The sequence below is a fragment of the Castor canadensis genome, chromosome 16 (assembly GCF_047511655.1).
Source record: "Castor canadensis chromosome 16, mCasCan1.hap1v2, whole genome shotgun sequence".
NCBI lineage: Eukaryota > Metazoa > Chordata > Mammalia > Rodentia > Castoridae > Castor > Castor canadensis.
The window spans coordinates 14646743-14664349 of record NC_133401.1 but is presented as its reverse complement, the minus strand read 5'-3'; the positions used below and the strand labels follow the sequence as shown (position 1 = coordinate 14664349).

Sequence of the window (17607 nt, the reverse complement as noted above, 5' to 3'; positions counted from 1 at the left end):
TACTGTAAACCAGATCAGCTCAGGTCACCCTCCAACAACCCTGTGAGATAAAGATCAACATCCCCAGTGAACAGATAAGGAGGATGAGGCATAAAGATAAAGAAGGATCTTGCACAAGACCAGGGCAACCAATGCTCAGTGTGGACCTTACCCTCCTGAGTGTCCGTGTAGACAAGCCCAACATCTGGGTCATTCACAACTTCTGCTGCCAGGAGGTCATTTGCTCCCCTGTCAGCAGCTTCCATAGTCACTCAGTTCAGCAAGGCAAAGCGGCCTTGGGAGCTGCATTCTGGGGAAGGAGGAGCCTGGGAGAGCGCAAGGTCAAGGATGGAGGGAAGGAAAGGCTGGGAGCAGCATCAGAGGGTGGCAGGCCCAAGGTTCTGGCTCTTCCTGGGGTTCCTCTGCTGCCCTTGGGGTGCAGGCTCCAGCTGTGGGGCACTGGGCCCTGATCCTCCTTTTCTAGGCTCCTAATCTCTGCCGTGGAGAGGGGGGCAAGCAAGTCTTATCCATGGAATTGGGAGGCTACTTGTTGAAGTATTCTGAGGGAGCAAAACAGTGCACCCCCAATTCTGAAGTTGAAGGCATCCATAAGTCTGGAGGGTGGGTTCTGGTGGTCTCTGTGCTCAGGAACTTGTCCCTTCCAGAAAGTCTGGGCTGTCCCCTCAGAGCAGAGGAGAGAGCAAGACCTCTCGGTGCCAGGGCTGGTTGTGTGCTTTTCAAGGAAGAAGGAGAGGTTCGAGGCGTGCTTTTTCCAGTGCAGAGGGTGAAGAAGACCTCTTTTCTAGGCCTCCACAACCCAGTCCCAAGAAACGCTCATATCATCCCTAAGCAAGTGAGACTGCCTGTCAGCAGGTGCCATGAGGGGCAGTTGGCTGTGTGCGCATGCGCGAGCCTCGAGCGTCTTCTGTTTCCCGCCTTTTCCCTGGCACGCAAGCTCCCGCTACTTCCTTTGCTCTCCTTCCCCACAGTCCAAAACCGGAAGCTTGCGGGCAGGGGTTGAAAATTATCCTTCTCTCCTCGCTTTCTTTCATTCTTAGGGAGGAGGGAGAGGATGGGGAGAAAAGAGCCTGAATAATAGAATTAAAAAAAAAAAAGGGAGGGGGAGCGAAGAAAGAACTGAAGGGGGGAGAGGCGGGGCTTCCTCTTCTAACGGTTCCCAGGTACAGCCACGCCTCCGAGGCTGGCCCCGCCCCGACTTTAAGTAGCCTGAGGTTCTATGCCGCCCCGCGCCCCAGGTAGAGGCTGCAGGGCACCGGCACCGGCTTTCCCCCCACCTCTTCCCGGCGGGAGCACTGGGCAGCGTTCTAGGGAATCCCTCCGTGGGAAGGTGAGTGGGATAGCGAGGCTGAGCACCATCACGGGAAGATTGGGGCTTTCCCTGTTGGGGTGCTCCCGCTCCGGGGGTTCTCTCCATTTGTCCTGTCTGCTGGACGCTTTTTGCCGCCTCCAGGCTGCATTTTTGTTGACCGCGGTCCCTTTAATGCGAGCGGCGGGGAGGGGCCAAGCTTTCAATCCCAGCGGTTGGGGGCGGAACCCAGAGGAAAACAAGCTCGGGATTGGATGATATGGGGGCCGGCGGTGGTGTGTAGTAACGATTGGCTAAAGGGGCGGGGCCTAGCTGCTGGAATTGGGCCCAGCGCCGGCACCGCGGAGAATTGATGGAGTCAGCTGGGTTATCGGGGCCCACTGGGGCCCCGGCCTCGAAGAAGGCCAAAGAGCGGTCGAAGAGCCGCAGTCGTCGGCGGTGGCAAAAAGGCAAGGCCAAAGGTGAGCCGGCAGCGGCCCGGAAGGAACCTTGCACATCCTGTGGGGCACTCGGGACTGAGTGGATTGACCCACTGCCACGAGAAGGGCGGGAGGGGGGGAGCCCGTGGAGTGGCCCATTGCAGCCCTGCGTGGGGACGATCCATTGTGAGAAGGGGGTGATGTGCATAGGGATTACCGGACGCCCCAGTCCCGCCGTCTTGGGAGCAGAGTCCGGAATGCGAGTTTCTTGAACCGGGGTTCCCGCTCGGGTTCCGTATTCGCAGCGTGACCAAGGGCAACTGTTGCTATCAGTGTTTTCTGCCTGGGCAACTGTTCGAGTGGCGATTTTCAGGTCTCCAGCGCTCTTGAGACAATAATGGGGATGGGGTTTAGCAGCTGTTGCCGATAAGAGGAAATTTAGGGGTGCGTCAGGACCAGGTAGGAGGAAGAGGTGCCCTGTAGTGAAGAATGTTGTGGGGCCAGTGCAGCTCCTCACATCTCCCACCTCCCACCCTCAGTTAATCCATCCATTCATTCATTGTCAGCCCACCTGCCTCAGCCCAGCTCCACTGGGGCTTTGCTTCCTGACACCACCACCCCCACCCATTCCAGGACAAGGGAGCTCAGGGTGGGCTTGGGACCTTCAAACCCTCCCTTAGGAGAAGGGAAGACTGTTACCTGGGTTCCCTAGATCTCAGAAGATGAGAAAGACTGCCAGCCCAACAGAGATGTAAGCATCAGGCAAAGGCAGTCTTCGCTCAGTCTGGATGAGGACCTGTGGGAAGTTCCTATGCAGGGAAAAACTCATTCCTCCTGCCCCACCCTTCATCATTAGCACAGAGTAGAACTGTAGTTGGCTCCAGAGCCCATGCACAGGCTCCCACAGGCTCAAATTGGAGTCTGAGAGCACTACCACTCACACAGGACAATGAACCTCACAATAGGACAACATACCCTGAAAGCAGTACAGACCATGGTAAAGAGCCTGGGTATCAAAGACCCATTTCCTCAGGATGTGTACTGTGACACCCTAGGCAACAGGCTTCCTCTTTTCCCTGCCTCCATTTTCTAAGCTCAAAAGGGATTTGGTAAGAGGAATTATCCAACATGTAGGGCTGTTGTAAGGTTCAAAGGAGTGGAGAGGGTTCAGTGCACAACAAGCCCTCAGGAGAGATGGACATGGTTATTGCTGTTAGTCCCCCCAGTGAGCTCCCTAAGAGTGGGGTTGTGTCTACCTTGATTACCCTACAGTGCTAGAGCATAGAATGCCAGAAGCATAGGCACTCAGATATTTATTGGATTAATAAGTGAAGGAATGTGTGAACTATAACACTGGAATATTAATAATCACACTTCCTTTAAGGTTATTCATGAGGAGTCAGAAACAATCTGCTTGGGTAGGGCTCCCTGCACAAGGTCCAGACAGTCCTATTCACAAACGCTTGAACCTACTTACCCCCAAAGGCTCATTCCCCTGAGCTCTGTGATTCTCTTTGTCATTTCCTGAGACCCTCCCTGGTGCCAGGCCTCAGATTAGTGAATCAGTTCCCACCCCTGCCCCAAGGGCATCCAGACTGGCCGGAGCTCTCCTTATTATCAGTTTGATCTTGCCAGTAACTTGATGAGCTAGGGTCATTATTATCACCCTGTTTCCCAGATGAGGCACTGAGCCACCTGGGTTTCCTTACTTGGCCAGTGCAGGCAGAGAAATGACTGCCCTCAGCCTTCTCTGGGCAGGGAGTGTGTGAATTGGCAACCACTGTATGCCTCAACCTTGATTCTGGACCCAGAAAGCTCCAGTTGTAGAATCATTCATCAGACATTCACTGAACCCCTAGTGGTGTCAGGACTGGGCTCTTGGTGGCGAGCAGGACAAACTTATTAATTAAATAAGACGATTGTAAACTGTGATACAACACAGGGAAAATCCTGAGAAAATGAAAGAAGGAGGTTTCCCAAGAAGTTGGTACTGGACCGAAGGATGGGCAGGTATTAACTTGAGCAGGTGGGCAGGGAGGACAGATAAGACAACATGAGCAAAGACCTCAAGGCAATAAGGAAGCAGCACGTGACATTAAAGAGGACTCTTAGGGCAGGAGGGCAGAGGGTAACAGGAAGCCAGGGTGGGCAGGGTAAGGGAGGGGGGCAATGCTGGTTTGGAGTTTTTTGTTTTGTTTTGTTTGAGGGGGGTAGGGGTTGCCAGTAAAGCGGTTTGAATTCAGAGCCTTACAATTGCTAGGCAGGTGCTCTACCACTTGAGCCAGTCCATTAGCCTTTTTTTGTGTGTTGGTTTTTTTTCGAGATAGGGTCTCAAGAACTATTTGCCTGGCTCTGACATCAAACCACAATCTTCTTAATCTTTACCTCCCTAGTAGCTACAATTACAGGCATGAGCCACCAGGGAGCACCGGGTTAGAATTTGGAGCTTTGTCCTCCGAGTAAAGCAGGGAGACGTTGAAGGATTGGGAGTGAGTTCAGCTATATTTTAGAAAGATCCTCTGGCTGCTATGCAGAGAACAGATTGAAATGAGAGGCACACACAGAGCATTACAGTCATCCAGATGAGGACACTACAGTATGGACCAGGGAGGAGGCAGAGAAGGTGGGAGAAGGACCAGGTTGTCAAGGTTCCTAGGGGCCAGAGTAGACGGAACTGGGTGATGGACTAAATTGGGGGGGGGGGGGGAGAAGTGGCCAAGATGACCTAGGGAGTCATCTAGAACAAATGGGGAGAGATCTGTTACACACACACACACACACACACACACACACAAACCTATGTATACATTCACACATATACAAACACCTGCTCACACAAAACTCACCAGCCAAGAGAAAAAGATACATTCAGATGCTAAGGAACATATTTAGACCATTACACAGCATACAAATCACACACCTTCAGACACCAAGAAAAATAAAAGTATATTTGCCCTGCTATGTCCCCATGGACCTAAGTCCAGGCCAGATCTAGCTGTCCAGTAGCTTTTCAGGGCAAAAGCCTGAGGCCCAGTCAGCTGGGCACCCCCCTACTGGGCCCTCTCAGTCCTACCTTTGTCCCATTCATGCCATGTTCACCCATAGTCCCAGTAGGAGTGCCTTTGTCCCAGTGCCCTCTGCCTGGGATTCTTAGCAAGTTCTGGCAACCTCAGCATCCCTTTCTCCTGGCTCCAGGCAGGCAGACTTCAGGGAGCTGCCTGGAGGAGGGCAAGGGGCAGAGCCCTACAATCACTAAAACCTGCGATCTAGCCCCTTCCCTACCACCTTCTTTTGGAGATGTCCTCTCTTCTCACCTTTATAAAGACCCCTACCCTTTTCCATATGTAGGGAGTGGATGGTATCCCAGCACAGTGAACTATGAAGGGTAAGTGGCAGATACAGGGTGCCCAGTGTGGGAAGTGAATGAGACCGGGTTTAGAAAATGGGAAATCACTGTGCCAGATAAAATTGATTTACCAAGTGCACCAGGCACTGCCCAAGAGCTGAATAAAACAGAAGGCCCTGCCCTCTGGGAGCCTAGAATGTAGTGGGGAGACAGCAAACAACATCAGTGGAAAATTGTATGGTGTGTTAGATAGTGACAAGTGCTACACAGAAAAAATAACCCACCTTCTCAGCAAGGCCAAGTAAGCCCACAGAGCAAACTGTGTACATAAAATGTCTCCCTGGGCTGGGGGTACAACTCAGTGGTGAAGTACATCTTTAGCATGCATGAGACCCTGGGTTCCATCCCTAGCATCACAAGAAAGGAGGGAGTGGGGAGGGAACAAATGCCACCCATGAGGTGCTGCTTATAATGCAGCTTGCCCACCCTGAATGGACAGAATGGCCAAGTACAGTTTTCAAATGAAGTCAGACTCATCCAGGATCATCTATCGAATAGCTTGGGCCCGTGTCCCATTGTCCTAGCCACCAAGCTTAACTGCCTCCTAGGCCCTGGTCTGTCCATCTGTCCATTTGTTTTCTGGCTCTGGGAAGGGACAGCCCACTCCCAAACTCCCATCTACCCCCTTTGGCCCCCACTCTACCTCTTCATGTATTTGTGGAACACCTACCATGTGGGTCCTCTTGGGGATGACACAGGGACCAACACAGAGGACTCACCTACAGCCAGACAAATGATGCTGAGGCCTCAGGGCCCCTCATTTACATAGGTCCCTTTCAAAGTCCTATACCAAATTTTCTATTTGTAATTTTGAGTTCTTCCTGAAGAGCCGTAGCCACTTAGCTTATAAGCTGTGTTGCTCCATGCCACCAAGTTCTGTCCTGGAGGAGACAAACAAGAAACATAGTTAAATGTGCAATTGCAAATGCCAGGAAAGAAGAACTAAGCATTGAGGAGAAAATAATGGGTGGGGTGCACATCTTACATGGGGAGAGGTTATAGGGAGCATCCCAAGCTGAGGCCTGAAGGGTGAGAAAGAGTTAGCAAGGAGTATGTGGAATGCACAGGTAAAGTGTCTCTCTGAGCCTCAGTTTGCTCATATGTGACATAGAAGTGACAGTCACAGGCTGGGCTGTCTTAGGGTAAGTGGCAGATACAAGATGCCCACTGTGGGAGCACCAGTCAGTAGGAACTGTGGCTTGGGACCGTAGTTAAACATGGTTGTGCCCTTAATCGGCTTTTGTTCTCCCAGGAGGGAGAAAAAGGGTGGCCACCTCCTGTCTCCCCTAACAGCTGGGGACACCTGTGCCAGGGCCAGTCAGGGAGCGGGAGCTGAGATCATTGGGACTTTGGCTCTCTAATCCACTCTGGGGAGAGGGAGGGTAGCCTGGCTGGGTGAAAGGGGACAGTGAATTTACGGACTGAGGCTGGGACCCCTTGGTTTTGAGAGAGAAAAGGACTGGGGCCTAGACCCCTGGGTCTGAGGGAGAGAAGCTGTGGCCTGAACCTCTGAGTCTGAGAGAAAAAGGTCTGGGGCCTGGACTCCTGGGTCTGAAGGAGGAGGGTTGGAACCTAAAATTCTGGGTCTGATGAAGAAGAGGCTGGGGTCTGAATCCCGGATTGAGGGAAGAAGGACTGGGGCCTGGACTCCCGGCTCTGTGGTAGGAGGGCTGGGCCTGGTCCTGACTCTGAGGTAGGAGGACTGAGGCCTATCCCTGGCTGAGGTAGGAGGGCTGGAGCCTGGATTCATGAGTTCTAAGGAAAAGGAGCCTGAGACAAGGACTCCCAGTTGAACTGGGCTAGGAGCAGGCAGGAGGGGCAGAGAGTTGGGCTCTGTGCTCTGTTTACAGCATACGGTTCTCACTGTCCTTTCTGGATAGGAGGTGGAGCCTGGGCACACTGGCCCCTCCTGCAGTTTATTGCCCCAAGCTGCTACTGGCACTAGCCTCAGACCAGCAGTCTCAGCCCAGAGAGCTCCAGCTCTGAAGAAGCCCGGGAGGGGTGAGTGCCTGGCCAGCTGAGTTATAGGAATGGCCGCTGCTGGCCCCCGGGACCTGGAAGGGAGAAGAGAAACTCTCTTTCCAGGGGAATGGGAGGCCATAAATCCAGAAGTCAGGCAGAGTGCTGGACTTTGGAAGAGAAGGGTTCCTCTGATAGATAGTTGTATCCGCACCAAGGGGGCAAGAGCAACTTGTCTAGGCCCTGGGTAATGGCCATCACGGGGGACCCTGAGCATGGGGAGTCAGGCATAGCTTGAGGCATGTTTGAGGGTCAGAGCTAGAGGCCCAGCCTCCAGAGTCCCAGAAGGGAGCCCAGCATAAGTTGGCACTCTGGACCCAGAGATCTGGGTTAGAATTGGCTCTGCCACTCAGTGCAACTTTCAGCTCCTTACTTAGCCACTCTGAGCCTTAGTTTCCCGCCCGCCCCCCCATAAAGTGGGGATACTAGCAGTAACAGAGACTTGAACTAAGCATTCTGAGTCTCAGAGGGCTCCTGTACTATCTGCACAAATACACAGAAAGCCTCAGCCCAGGGTCTAGTCAACAGCAGTGATGTATACCGCCATTCCGGGCATGCAATCTAAGCAAGTGGACAGGCCTGAAGGCCAAGGGACCACATAGAGGAAAGGTGATGCTGACTGTGGGGGCCACAGAGGAAAGGGGAATGAGTCATTTGTGAAGTAAGGCTGGAATTACAAACTCCTGGGTTCAGAAGGAGAGCTGTGCAGGGGAGCAGGGTCCTGGATGATGGGATTCAGTGGGCTGGAAGAACTCCTTCAAATATTACTGGAGGGGAAGGGTCTTTGGGCCACACCTGGGCCCAAGAAGGAAAGATGGGATGTGGCTTGGACTCTCGGGTCCTGAGAGAAGGATTGGCTGGGTATCCAGACTTTTCAGAACCAAAAAGGAGTCCTGGACCCAGGAGAGTGAACTCTTTTGATGCCTGAATTCAAATGGACAGGAGGAAAAGGAAGGGAAAAGGAGGAGGAAGGGAAGGGGAAAGAAAGGAAAGGAAAGAAGGAAGGGTAGGCCAGCTCCTGGGCATGGGGGAGATGCAACAGCTAGGCACCAGATCCACGAGGCTCAGGCGAATGTCTGGACTCCTCGGTGCGAGAAGGAGGGGAAGGGCAGTGACAGCAGGCTGCCAAGTCCCCATAGAAAGAATAGGGGGACTGGAGGTGTGATTCATGAGGTAGAGCAACTGCTTTTCAAGTGCGAAGCCTTGAGTTCAAACCCCAATACCATCAAAAAAAAGAAAAGAAAAAGAAAGAGTAGGAATTCCTGGGTCCCTGAAGAGAAGGGGTCTGGTCCTGGGCTCCTGGGTCTGAGAGTGGAGGAGACTGAGGGATGGAGCTCCTGAGAAGGGAGAAAGGCATAGGGGACTTGGACTCTTGGGTCCTGAGGAAGGAAGGTGACATAGCCTCAGACTCCTGAATCCTGGAAACAAGGGGGTAACCTCCTGGGTCAGAGTCTGAAGGGGGTGGGGGCTAGGATCAAACCCCTGAACCTGAGGAAGGAGGGGATAGGGCTTGGGCTTCTGGGCCTGAAGTGGGAGGGGACCCAGGTCAAACATTTGAGCCTGAGGGAGGAGAAACAGGGCCTAGATCCTGGGTCCAGCCGAGCAAGGGGTGATCTAGCCCTGCCTTATAGGCCTCCTCACCTGCCCACAGCCTCACGATTATTGCACAGCATGGACCTGCGCACAATGACACAGTCGCTGGTGACTCTGGCAGAGGACAACATGGCCTTCTTCTCAAGCCAAGGCCCTGGAGAGACAGCACGGCGGCTGTTGGGCGTCTTTTCAGGTATACGGGAGCAGGCGCTGGGACTGGAGCCAACCCTGGGCCGCCTGCTGAGCGTGGCACACCTCTTTGACCTGGACACAGAGACTCCAGCCAATGGGTACCGCAGCTTGGTGCACACTGCCCGCTGCTGCCTGGCACACCTGCTACACAAATCCCGCTACGTGGCCTCCAACCGCCGCAGCATCTTCTTCCGCACCAGCCACAACCTGGCTGAACTTGAGGCCTACTTGGCTGCTCTCACCCAGCTCCGTGCTCTGGCCTACTACGCACAGCACCTGCTGGCCATCAACCAGCCAGGGGGGCTCTTCTTCGAGGGCGATGAGAGGCTCACCGCTGAATTTCTGAGCGAGTATGTCACACTCCATAAAGGCTGCTTCTATGGCCGCTGCCTGGGCTTCCAGGTGAGTCCCCTGCCCCACGTCCCTCTGGGCCACAGTGAAGGCACTGGTGGCCCGTAACCTGACCCAGTGGCATGGTAGGATAACCACCATGGCCAGTGTTACTGGATTCAGGAAATAGCTAAGAGAAGTTGTAGGAGCTCAGAGCTAGACTGCAGTCTCAAACTCATGGCCCTGGACTATGTTGTAAGAAATCTTTCTACCAGTATCTCCACCACTCTTTGTCATCAGGACACCCAGTCACACTTTCATGTCACCTGCCTGGCCTTCGAAGTCACTTGAGTTTGGGCTCCCTAGGCAGGTGGTCAGTATTGCTCTCCAAGCTCTGTTGTGCATGACTGCGCCCCCTTGTCCTTGCTGGAGTCCAGGGACGGAGGGAGGGTGCCAGTCCATAGCTGCAGACTGGGACCTGGGCTTTTTTTACTCACACTGCTGTAGAATCACAGGATTTCCAGGCAGCCCTCAGGGGAAGGCCATGAGCCCATCAGAGTTGGTGAAGTGAGGAGGACCTAGTTGTGGTTTCTCTTCTCCCTGAACTAGACATCCTGACCCTATTGTGTCTCGTACCCTCTGTCTATCCCAAACCACCTCAGAGATGCAGCTCATCAACACATGGAAAATGAGACAGGCTTGAAGGTCCTCACACTTGGATAAAAGTGATTTGAGGACTCAGAAAATCGGGGGACTTTGGGGCATCAGACTCAGAACCCCCGTCTGGGGTCACTGCCAGCCTGACAGCCCCTACTGGCCGCATCCCCAGCCAGGAGTATGTGGAGCTGTGTGACCCTATGGTCCCTCCCATCCTCTCTGGTCCTCCTTTCCACCTCAGTGACAAAGGCGCATCTTTTGGCCTTCCCATCCCACCTAGGCTTTCCCTGTGGGCCACTGCTCCCCAGCAGCTCAGTCCTGGTTTTCCTGGGAACCTCTCCTCACCCAAGCTGAGCCCATAAATACTGACTTACTCCAGCAGGACCAGCCAGCAACTCTTCATGTCCTGGCAGTGACATTGGAGTCATAAGAGAGCCCAGGCCGCCTGAACCAGTAGCCCAGTCACAATGGCCAGGAATCTCCATGCTCTCTGGTCTGCTGGGCACCCAGCCAGGAACAGGGGCATGGCCGTATGCCAGCTTCTGTCTGCGGGCCCCAGCTCCACTGTAGTGGAGGACAGCCTCCCCACTCTATGTCAGCCCCCAAAAGGGTAGAGGCCTCCACCTCTTAGTCACTGCTCAGCCCCTGCTCCAGCCAAAAGTCTAGCATGCTGTAGAACCTTGGCTAGTGTTTGCTGAATGAACCAAAAGAGAACCCAGCTGGCCCCTTGCCTTGGCCTCCTGCAGCCTAGTTTTCCCTAATGCTATGTCCCCATTGTCTTCCTAACTGCTTATCCACTCTCTCCTGCCTGCCATGTGTTTCCCCATTCCTCTGTGACAGCCATCTGTCCCCATCTCTAGGCTTTAGTCCCCCATCTGGCTATCTTTCTGCCTCAAGATCTCAGTACCTATCTGGCTATCTCTGACCACATCCCCATTGCCATCTTCCTGCTGCCCCTTAACTGACAACCATGGTCTGCCTGATGTTTTTGTCCTCTCTCTAGCTTTGAGGAAATACCTGTGTCCTTACTTCCAGCTCAAAGCCTCCAGTGGCTCTCCCCCACATGCAATGTAAAATCCAGATTCATGAGCCTGGGCCCTGCATGAGGCCCCCTTGCTTCTCTGACCTCCCCTGCCCTTCTCCCCCACTCACTCTGCTTCAGCCACACATCCCCTCTCCCCCGCCCAGCTGTCTTCGCTACCCATGCCTGGCACTGCCACCTCAGCTTTTGTACTTGATCTGCCTTCTGCTGGCACCCATGCTCTCAAATCCCTCGTGCAGACCTGGCCAAGGAGCCTGACCCCTGCTTATCACTGTGCCCCCCCCCCAACCTACTGTCTTTTCCTTCCAATCACTGGTCATCTCTGGCTATTTATTTGATTAGGATGTCCCTTTCCTTTGTGGACATCAGGCCCAGCACATCGTAGGAGCTCAAGGAATGCTTACTGAGTGAATGTGCCTTCCCCACACATCTCTGCCCTTTATGCCTGCCCTGTCCACATCCCTCTTGTGGGCAGGCAGGTGACACAAGCCTCTCTCCATAGTTCACACCTGCCATCCGGCCGTTCCTGCAAACCATCTCCATTGGGCTGGTGTCCTTCGGGGAGCACTATAAACGTAATGAGGCAGGCCTCGGTGAGTGCCCACTGGCCCAGCCCTGCCCACAGCTTCCCTTCACCTCTCATCCCTCTTTCCCAGCCCTGCTGAACAGCCTGACCTGCAGGTCTCCCTGACACCCCTCCTGACCTCCAGGTGTGACCGCCAGCTCCCTCTTCACCAGTGGCCGCTTCGCCATCGACCCAGAACTACGTGGGACTGAATTTGAGCGGGTCATACAGAACCTGGATGTACACTTCTGGAAAGCCTTCTGGAACATCACCGAGATCGAAGTGCTGTCGGTGAGCACCAGGCCCCGTGAGAGCCCCATCTAGCTACAGATGGGGACACCGAGCCCCAGAGACCCATCTGAAGACAGCCTGTCACTGCAGGGCCCCAGGCCCAGGGACAGCACATGACAGAAAAGACTGTAGAAGGGGAGGTGTGTGGAGTGATCCCCCAGGCCACCCCTCCGCAGCACCCCTTCTGTTTCCTCCCACCAGTCTCTAGCCAACATGGCCTCAACCACGGTGAGGGTAAGCCGCCTGCTCAGTCTGCCACCTGAAGCCTTTGAGATGCCACTGACCTCGGACCCCAAACTTACAGTCACCATCTCCCCTCCCTTGGCCCACACGGGCCCCGGGCCAGTGTTTGTCAGGCTTATCTCCTATGACCTGCGGGAAGGACAGGTAGGACCCCAGCATCAGCCAGGAGCAGGGGTACCCCCAGCCCAGCATCCCCTTCCTCCCTCCGCCTGCAGAGGGACAAGGCCCAAGCAGGCCCACCCCAGCCTTGCCTCCTGCCTCCGCATCCCCAGGACAGCGAGGAGCTCAGCAGCCTGGTGAAGTCCGAGGGCCCGTGGAGCCTGGAACTTCGGCCACGACCCCAACAGGTGCCCCGCTCACGGTTCCTGGTAGTGCACATCCACGGCGGTGGCTTTGTGGCCCAGACCTCCAAATCCCATGAGCCCTACCTCAAGAGCTGGGCCCATGAGCTGGGAGCTCCCATCATCTCCATCGACTACTCTCTGGCCCCAGAGGCCCCGTTCCCCCGTGCCCTGGAAGAGTGCTTCTTCGCCTACTGCTGGGCCGTCAAGCACTGTGCCATGCTTGGTGAGCCCAGGCCCCCACTGCCAGGCTCCTGCTCCCACCTCTTCTCCCCTAGTGAACCAACCTCCCAGCCCATCACAGGGACATGAGTCCCCTCTTCCCTCAAGCCTCTTCCTGCCCCTTGACCCTGCCAACCTTTACCTCCTGCCTCTGCAGCCCTGCCACCCACTCACTTCACTGCTGCCAACCTTCCACTTCAGCTACTTCATCTTCGTCTTGACCTCCACCTAAGCCTCCAGCGCCTCCACTCCGCAGCTGTCCTCCCTCTCTCCTATCCCCCACCCCCTTTATTTGTGTACTGAGGATTGAATGGGCAAGGGCTCTATAACTTGAGTCACAGCCCTAGCTCTCTTGTTTGTATTTTTGTTTTTGAGGTAGGGTCTTGCTCACTTAGCCCAGACTGGCCTCAAACTTAAGCTCCTCCTGTTTCTGCCTCCCAAGTAGTTGGGACTACAGGTATGTACCACCACACCCCACTAATGGTCTCTTCTTTCCTCCCTGGCTGCCTTCTGCCTGCTGTCCCCACACTGCCAGTCTCCTGGCACATGTGTCCACGTTCACAGGTCCTCAAACCTCTTCTAATGCCAGCATCTCCAGAGGACACAGGAACAGAGCAGTGTGTGGCCATTCTGGGATGCTGGGTCTTGGGCCAGCCATCTGCACTGTCAGTCTGAACCCTGCCCTTTGGTGTCTCAGCCTGATGCCTCTCCCTTGGGAAACAGGCCCTGAGCTCCCTTCCCCATCACCTGTCCTTGCTGTTGCCTTCCAGCTTCCCCTACTTTCCCAGCATTTTTTGGTATTTGGGGCCTCTCCATGTCCTGTGTCTTCCTGATCCTCTGACCACTCTCTACCACATGGGTCCAAATCTGTATTTTAGAGTTTGCCAGTCTCTAAAATAGCAGTCTTGACCAGGCATGGTGGTGCACAGCTGTAATCCCAGCTACTTAGGATGCAAAGACAGGAGGATAGAGGATTTAAGACTAGCCAGGACATACTTAGCAAGACCCTGTCTCAAAAACAAAATATAAATAAGAGAGGGTGGAGGTGTGACTCAAGTAGTAGCGTGCTTGCCTAGCAGGTGTCAAGGCCCTGGGTTCAATCCCCGGTACCGCAAAATGAATAAAAATAGTTTTGAAATAACAGTCTGCTCGATCTTGCAGAACCCCACAGCCTCTCTTTGAGAGCCCAGTTCTTCTAGCCCAGAACTTGAGTCTCCTTCCTCCCAAGTCTCCTGCCCCTGCCAGGCTGTGACCAAGCCCTTCTCCCCCAAAACTAGGTTCAACAGGGGAGCGGATATGCCTTGCAGGGGACAGTGCAGGTGGGAACCTCTGCCTCACCGTGTCCCTTCGGGCAGCAGCCTTCGGGGTGCGGGTACCAGATGGCATCATGGCGGCCTACCCAGTCACAACGTTGCAGTCCACTGCCTCTCCCTCCCGCCTTCTGAGCATCATGGACCCACTGCTGCCCCTCAGCGTGCTCTCCAAATGTGTCAGCGCCTACTCAGGTGAGGCCCACATGCTGGGCAGGGGAGCCAGGGTGCCTGGACACCTTGGGTGTGTCAGGGACATGCACTGGGCCCAGTCCTCAAGCCTGAGGGAGGAGGGGCTGGGCAGGGGAATCTGAGACTTGTACCTTTTGAAGAAGTCAGCCATCCCTGGGAGCACAGATGCCTGTGGTTGTGGCTGTTGGGACTGGGCCTAAAAAGGGAGAAGACCAGCTCAGCTCCCACTACATCCTGCAGGTTCAGAGACAGAAGACTACTCGGACCCAGACCAGAAGGCACTGGGCATGATGGGGCTGGTGCGACGTGACACATCCCTGCTCCTCAGAGACCTCCGCCTGGGTGCCTCCTCCTGGCTCAACTCCTTCCTGGAGCTGAGTGGGCGCAAGTCGCAGAAGTCCTCAGTTTCTATAGCAGGTGAGTGACGGCCTGTCCCCAAGGCACCCAGACAAGGTGGCCTGGAGAGATGGCCTGGCATAGCACAAGTCCCAGGGGAGGAAAAAGACTGAGCCCTGGGGCACACGAAGCAGAAAACATCTTCCTGGCTGGCTCTACCCTATAATCATCCCTGTTCCTACCACAAGGCCTCAGTATACCACAACAGTCCACATGCTAGAAATTTCAGGACTTGTGGTCCCCTGGGGTCATCTCAGAGTCCCAGGAACTGCTTGCCAAACAGCTTTCCCCTTCCCTGTATCCTGGGAAATGACCCAGAGATGTGGCAATCATACTGATTTTCAACCCCAAGAACTCCACCCAAGTCCCATGGGACCTGAGGCGGGTCCAGCCCTTCCACAGATTTGACAGAGGCACAAAGGGCTTGTATCTGAAAGTGGCCAGGTGGGGAGATCAGCTGATTGGACAGACCTAGGGAAGTAGGCATTCCCAGCTGTGGGTAGTGGCAGAATACTCAGGCAGCAAAAATCATTTCTGTCCAGGGAGCCACGTTTTCCCACCGTAACACATGCAATTCAACTCATTTTATATCTCTAAGCAGATCCACAGGATTTGTTGTTGTTGTTTGTTTTTTGTGGTAGTGGGGTTTGAACTCAGAGCCTATACCTTGAGCCACTCCACCAGCCCTAACTCCTCCCTAGTAGCTAGGATTACAGGCCTGAGCCACCAGCACTGGGCAGTATTTTTTTTTCTTTTTTGGCAATACTAAGGATTGAACCCAGGGACTTGCAATGGCTCTCCCATTTGAGTCACACCCCCAACTTTTTTGTTTGCATTTTGTCTTCGAGACAGGGTCTTGCTAGCTTTGCCCAGACTGTCCTAGAACTTGTGATCTTGCCTCTGCCTCTCAAGTAGTTGGGATTAAGTATTTTCTGAATAATAAGAATTACAGAAGCTGGGCTCTAGTGGTTCATGCCTATAATCCTAGTTAATTGGGAAGCTGAGATCAGGAGGATTGTGGTTTGAGGCCAGCCTGGGCAAATAGTCCATGAGACCCCATCTCCAAAATAACCAGAGCAAAATGGACTGGAGGTGTGGCTCAAGCAGTTGAGCGCCTGCTTTGCAAGCATAAAGCCATGAGTTCAAACCACTTCCACCAAAAAAATAAATAAATAAAAATAATTACACATTCAGGATTGGGGGCATGGCTGTACTGGGCTGGTACAGTGGCTCAAGTGGTAACAGGACCTGCTTAGCAAGCATGAGGCCCTGAGTGCCACCAAAAAAAAAACAAAACAAAACAAAAAATTATCCCAATCAAGCATATTTTATTTTAAATTAAGTTTTCAGTTATGAGATTTTCAGGCAGATGCAAAAAAAAAATAATTAGAAGGCAGTTGAGCCACAAGAACCATTGAGCACTGGAGGATTCCCTGTATGAGAAAGATGGCGGGTGCAGCCCCTGGAAGCACACACTCCAGTCTAGCTCCTCACCACTTATCAGTTACTTCCCCGTCACTTGGGTGATACAGCTGATACAGCGCCTGTTCCCCAGGCCTGGGTACCTCCTGTGACCTTCCCTTTCTGCCATCCATACACCCCACCAGCAGTCAGGCTCATTCGTGGTCCCATTCAGCCCCTAAGTCTGTCCCTCCCACAGAGCCTATGCGGAGGAGCGTGTCTGAAGCTGCCCTGGCCCAGCCAGAGGGCCCGCAGGGCACAGACTCCCTCAAGGCCCTAAAGGACTTGAGCCTGAAGGGCAGCTCCGAGACGTCGGACACCCCTGACATGTCACTGTCCGTGGAGACACTTGGCCCCTCCACTCCCTCCGATGTCAACTTCTTTCTGCGACCTGAGGATTCACAGGAGACACAGTTGCTGAACACCAAGGACAGAGGCCCGGCTGTGAGCTTGTTCCCAGAAGGTTTCCAACCACGGCGCTCCAGCCAAGGGGCCATCCGCATCCCCCTCTACTCCTCTCCCATCGTCAAGAATCCCTTCATGTCACCTCTGCTGGCGCCTGACAGCATGCTGAAGACCCTGCCACCCCTGCATATCGTGGTGAGTGAGGGGCAGGGATGGTGAAGCTAGGAGGCACGAGGGCTGCAGCGCAGGGGCCCCTGGGAAGAGGGAGTTGGCCAGGCCTGAGGGGACAGGTGTGCCACCAGGAAAGGCAGTACCTGGGGCCAGGAGGACAGAGGGAGTCCAGGCTGCCGTTGTCATTTGAAATTTTGTTGAACACCAAGGGGTGGAGGCAGCGGGCTTGGAGAGCAGGGCGGGAACCGGACAAAGGCCAGGGCATCCAGTTAAACTCATTCTCTCCTTCCCACACGGCCACCTCTTCCTCCATTCTGTCCCCGGCCTCTGTCCACCCTCATCGCGCCCTCCAGGCGTGCGCTCTGGACCCCATGCTGGACGACTCGGTCATGTTCGCGCGCCGACTGCGCAGCCTGGGCCAGCCGGTGACGCTGCGCGTGGTGGAGGACCTGCCGCACGGCTTCCTGAGCCTGGCGTCGCTGTGCCGGGAGACGCGGCAGGCCGCGGGGCAGTGCGTGGAGCGCATCCGCCTCATCCTCACGCCGCCCGCCGCGCCGCGCTGAGCCGCCGGCCCGCGCGGGGACGGGGGGCTTGCGGGGGCGACACTAAAGACCTCTTGCTCGCATGTGCGCTGGCCTCCGTGATGAATGCGCTCCAGGCTCGTCCGGGTGGGCGGGAGGGGGCGGGCTGTGCCTTAAGTCGGGACAGGGAAGGGGGCGGGGCCGGGGGGGCGCGCTCACCGCCCACGGAGACCGTGGCGCCTGCACTCCGCCACTGTCTTCTATGCTGCTGCGACCGACCAGCTGCGGCAGGTCGGCTTGTCTTCTGTAAATAAAAGTATTTAAGTAGTTTGTCTGTTCACGTGGCGGGGCACTTGCCCAGCAGGGGGCAGCATCGGACTCGAGCTATTGGGAACTGGAAACCCGGGGCGCGCCGACCTGGGTTCTTGGGGAAAGGGGCCATACTAACTGAGACCACCTCCCCCTCAACAAATCCAGGTATGGTGCCCGAGGATGCTGGGTTCAGCTCCTCTCCTTGAAGTCCCC

At 54.8% G+C, this 17607-nt stretch overlaps 1 protein-coding gene and 1 long non-coding RNA gene across 8 annotated transcripts in view; one reads left to right on the top strand and one right to left on the bottom strand.

Moving 5' to 3' along the window:
• The window catches only part of LOC109691873 (uncharacterized), a 62628-nt gene extending 61130 nt beyond the window's left edge, over positions 1-1498 (bottom strand). Inside the window, exon 1 of the long non-coding RNA XR_012442532.1 lies at positions 152-1498. This is a non-coding gene — a long non-coding RNA (uncharacterized lncRNA). The remainder of the gene's footprint in view (positions 1-151) is intronic.
• Lipe (lipase E, hormone sensitive type) lies at positions 1203-17409 on the top strand. Of its 7 annotated transcripts, XM_074057322.1 has the most exons (11): positions 1660-1767; positions 7012-7132; positions 8802-9337; positions 11467-11557; positions 11675-11820; positions 12022-12207; positions 12336-12630; positions 13904-14131; positions 14369-14545; positions 16185-16585; positions 16915-17409. In XM_074057322.1, the coding sequence occupies exons 3-11, from the start codon at positions 8822-8824 to the stop codon at positions 17122-17124; spliced, it is 2250 nt and encodes a 749-aa protein (XP_073913423.1). In that variant the 5' UTR covers positions 1660-1767; positions 7012-7132; positions 8802-8821; the 3' UTR covers positions 17125-17409. The 7 variants fall into 7 exon arrangements, with proteins under 7 accessions (XP_073913421.1, XP_020027671.2, XP_020027667.2 ...); XM_074057320.1 differs by lacking the exons at positions 1660-1767; positions 7012-7132 and adding an exon at positions 1203-1327; XM_020172082.2 differs by lacking the exon at positions 7012-7132 and having other exon boundaries at positions 1602-1767; positions 16161-16585.
• The last annotated feature ends 198 nt before the right edge of the window (positions 17410-17607 follow it).

Coding starts and splice junctions, on each gene's coding strand:
- Lipe (XM_020172082.2), top strand. CDS start 1,659: ATGGAGTCAGCTGGGTTATCGGGGCCCACTGGGGCCCCGGCCTCGAAG. Junction 12,208..12,335: donor ATGACCTGCGGGAAGGACAG/GTAGGACCCCAG, acceptor CCGCATCCCCAG/GACAGCGAGGAGCTCAGCAG. Junction 16,586..16,914: donor TGCCACCCCTGCATATCGTG/GTGAGTGAGGGG, acceptor CGCGCCCTCCAG/GCGTGCGCTCTGGACCCCAT.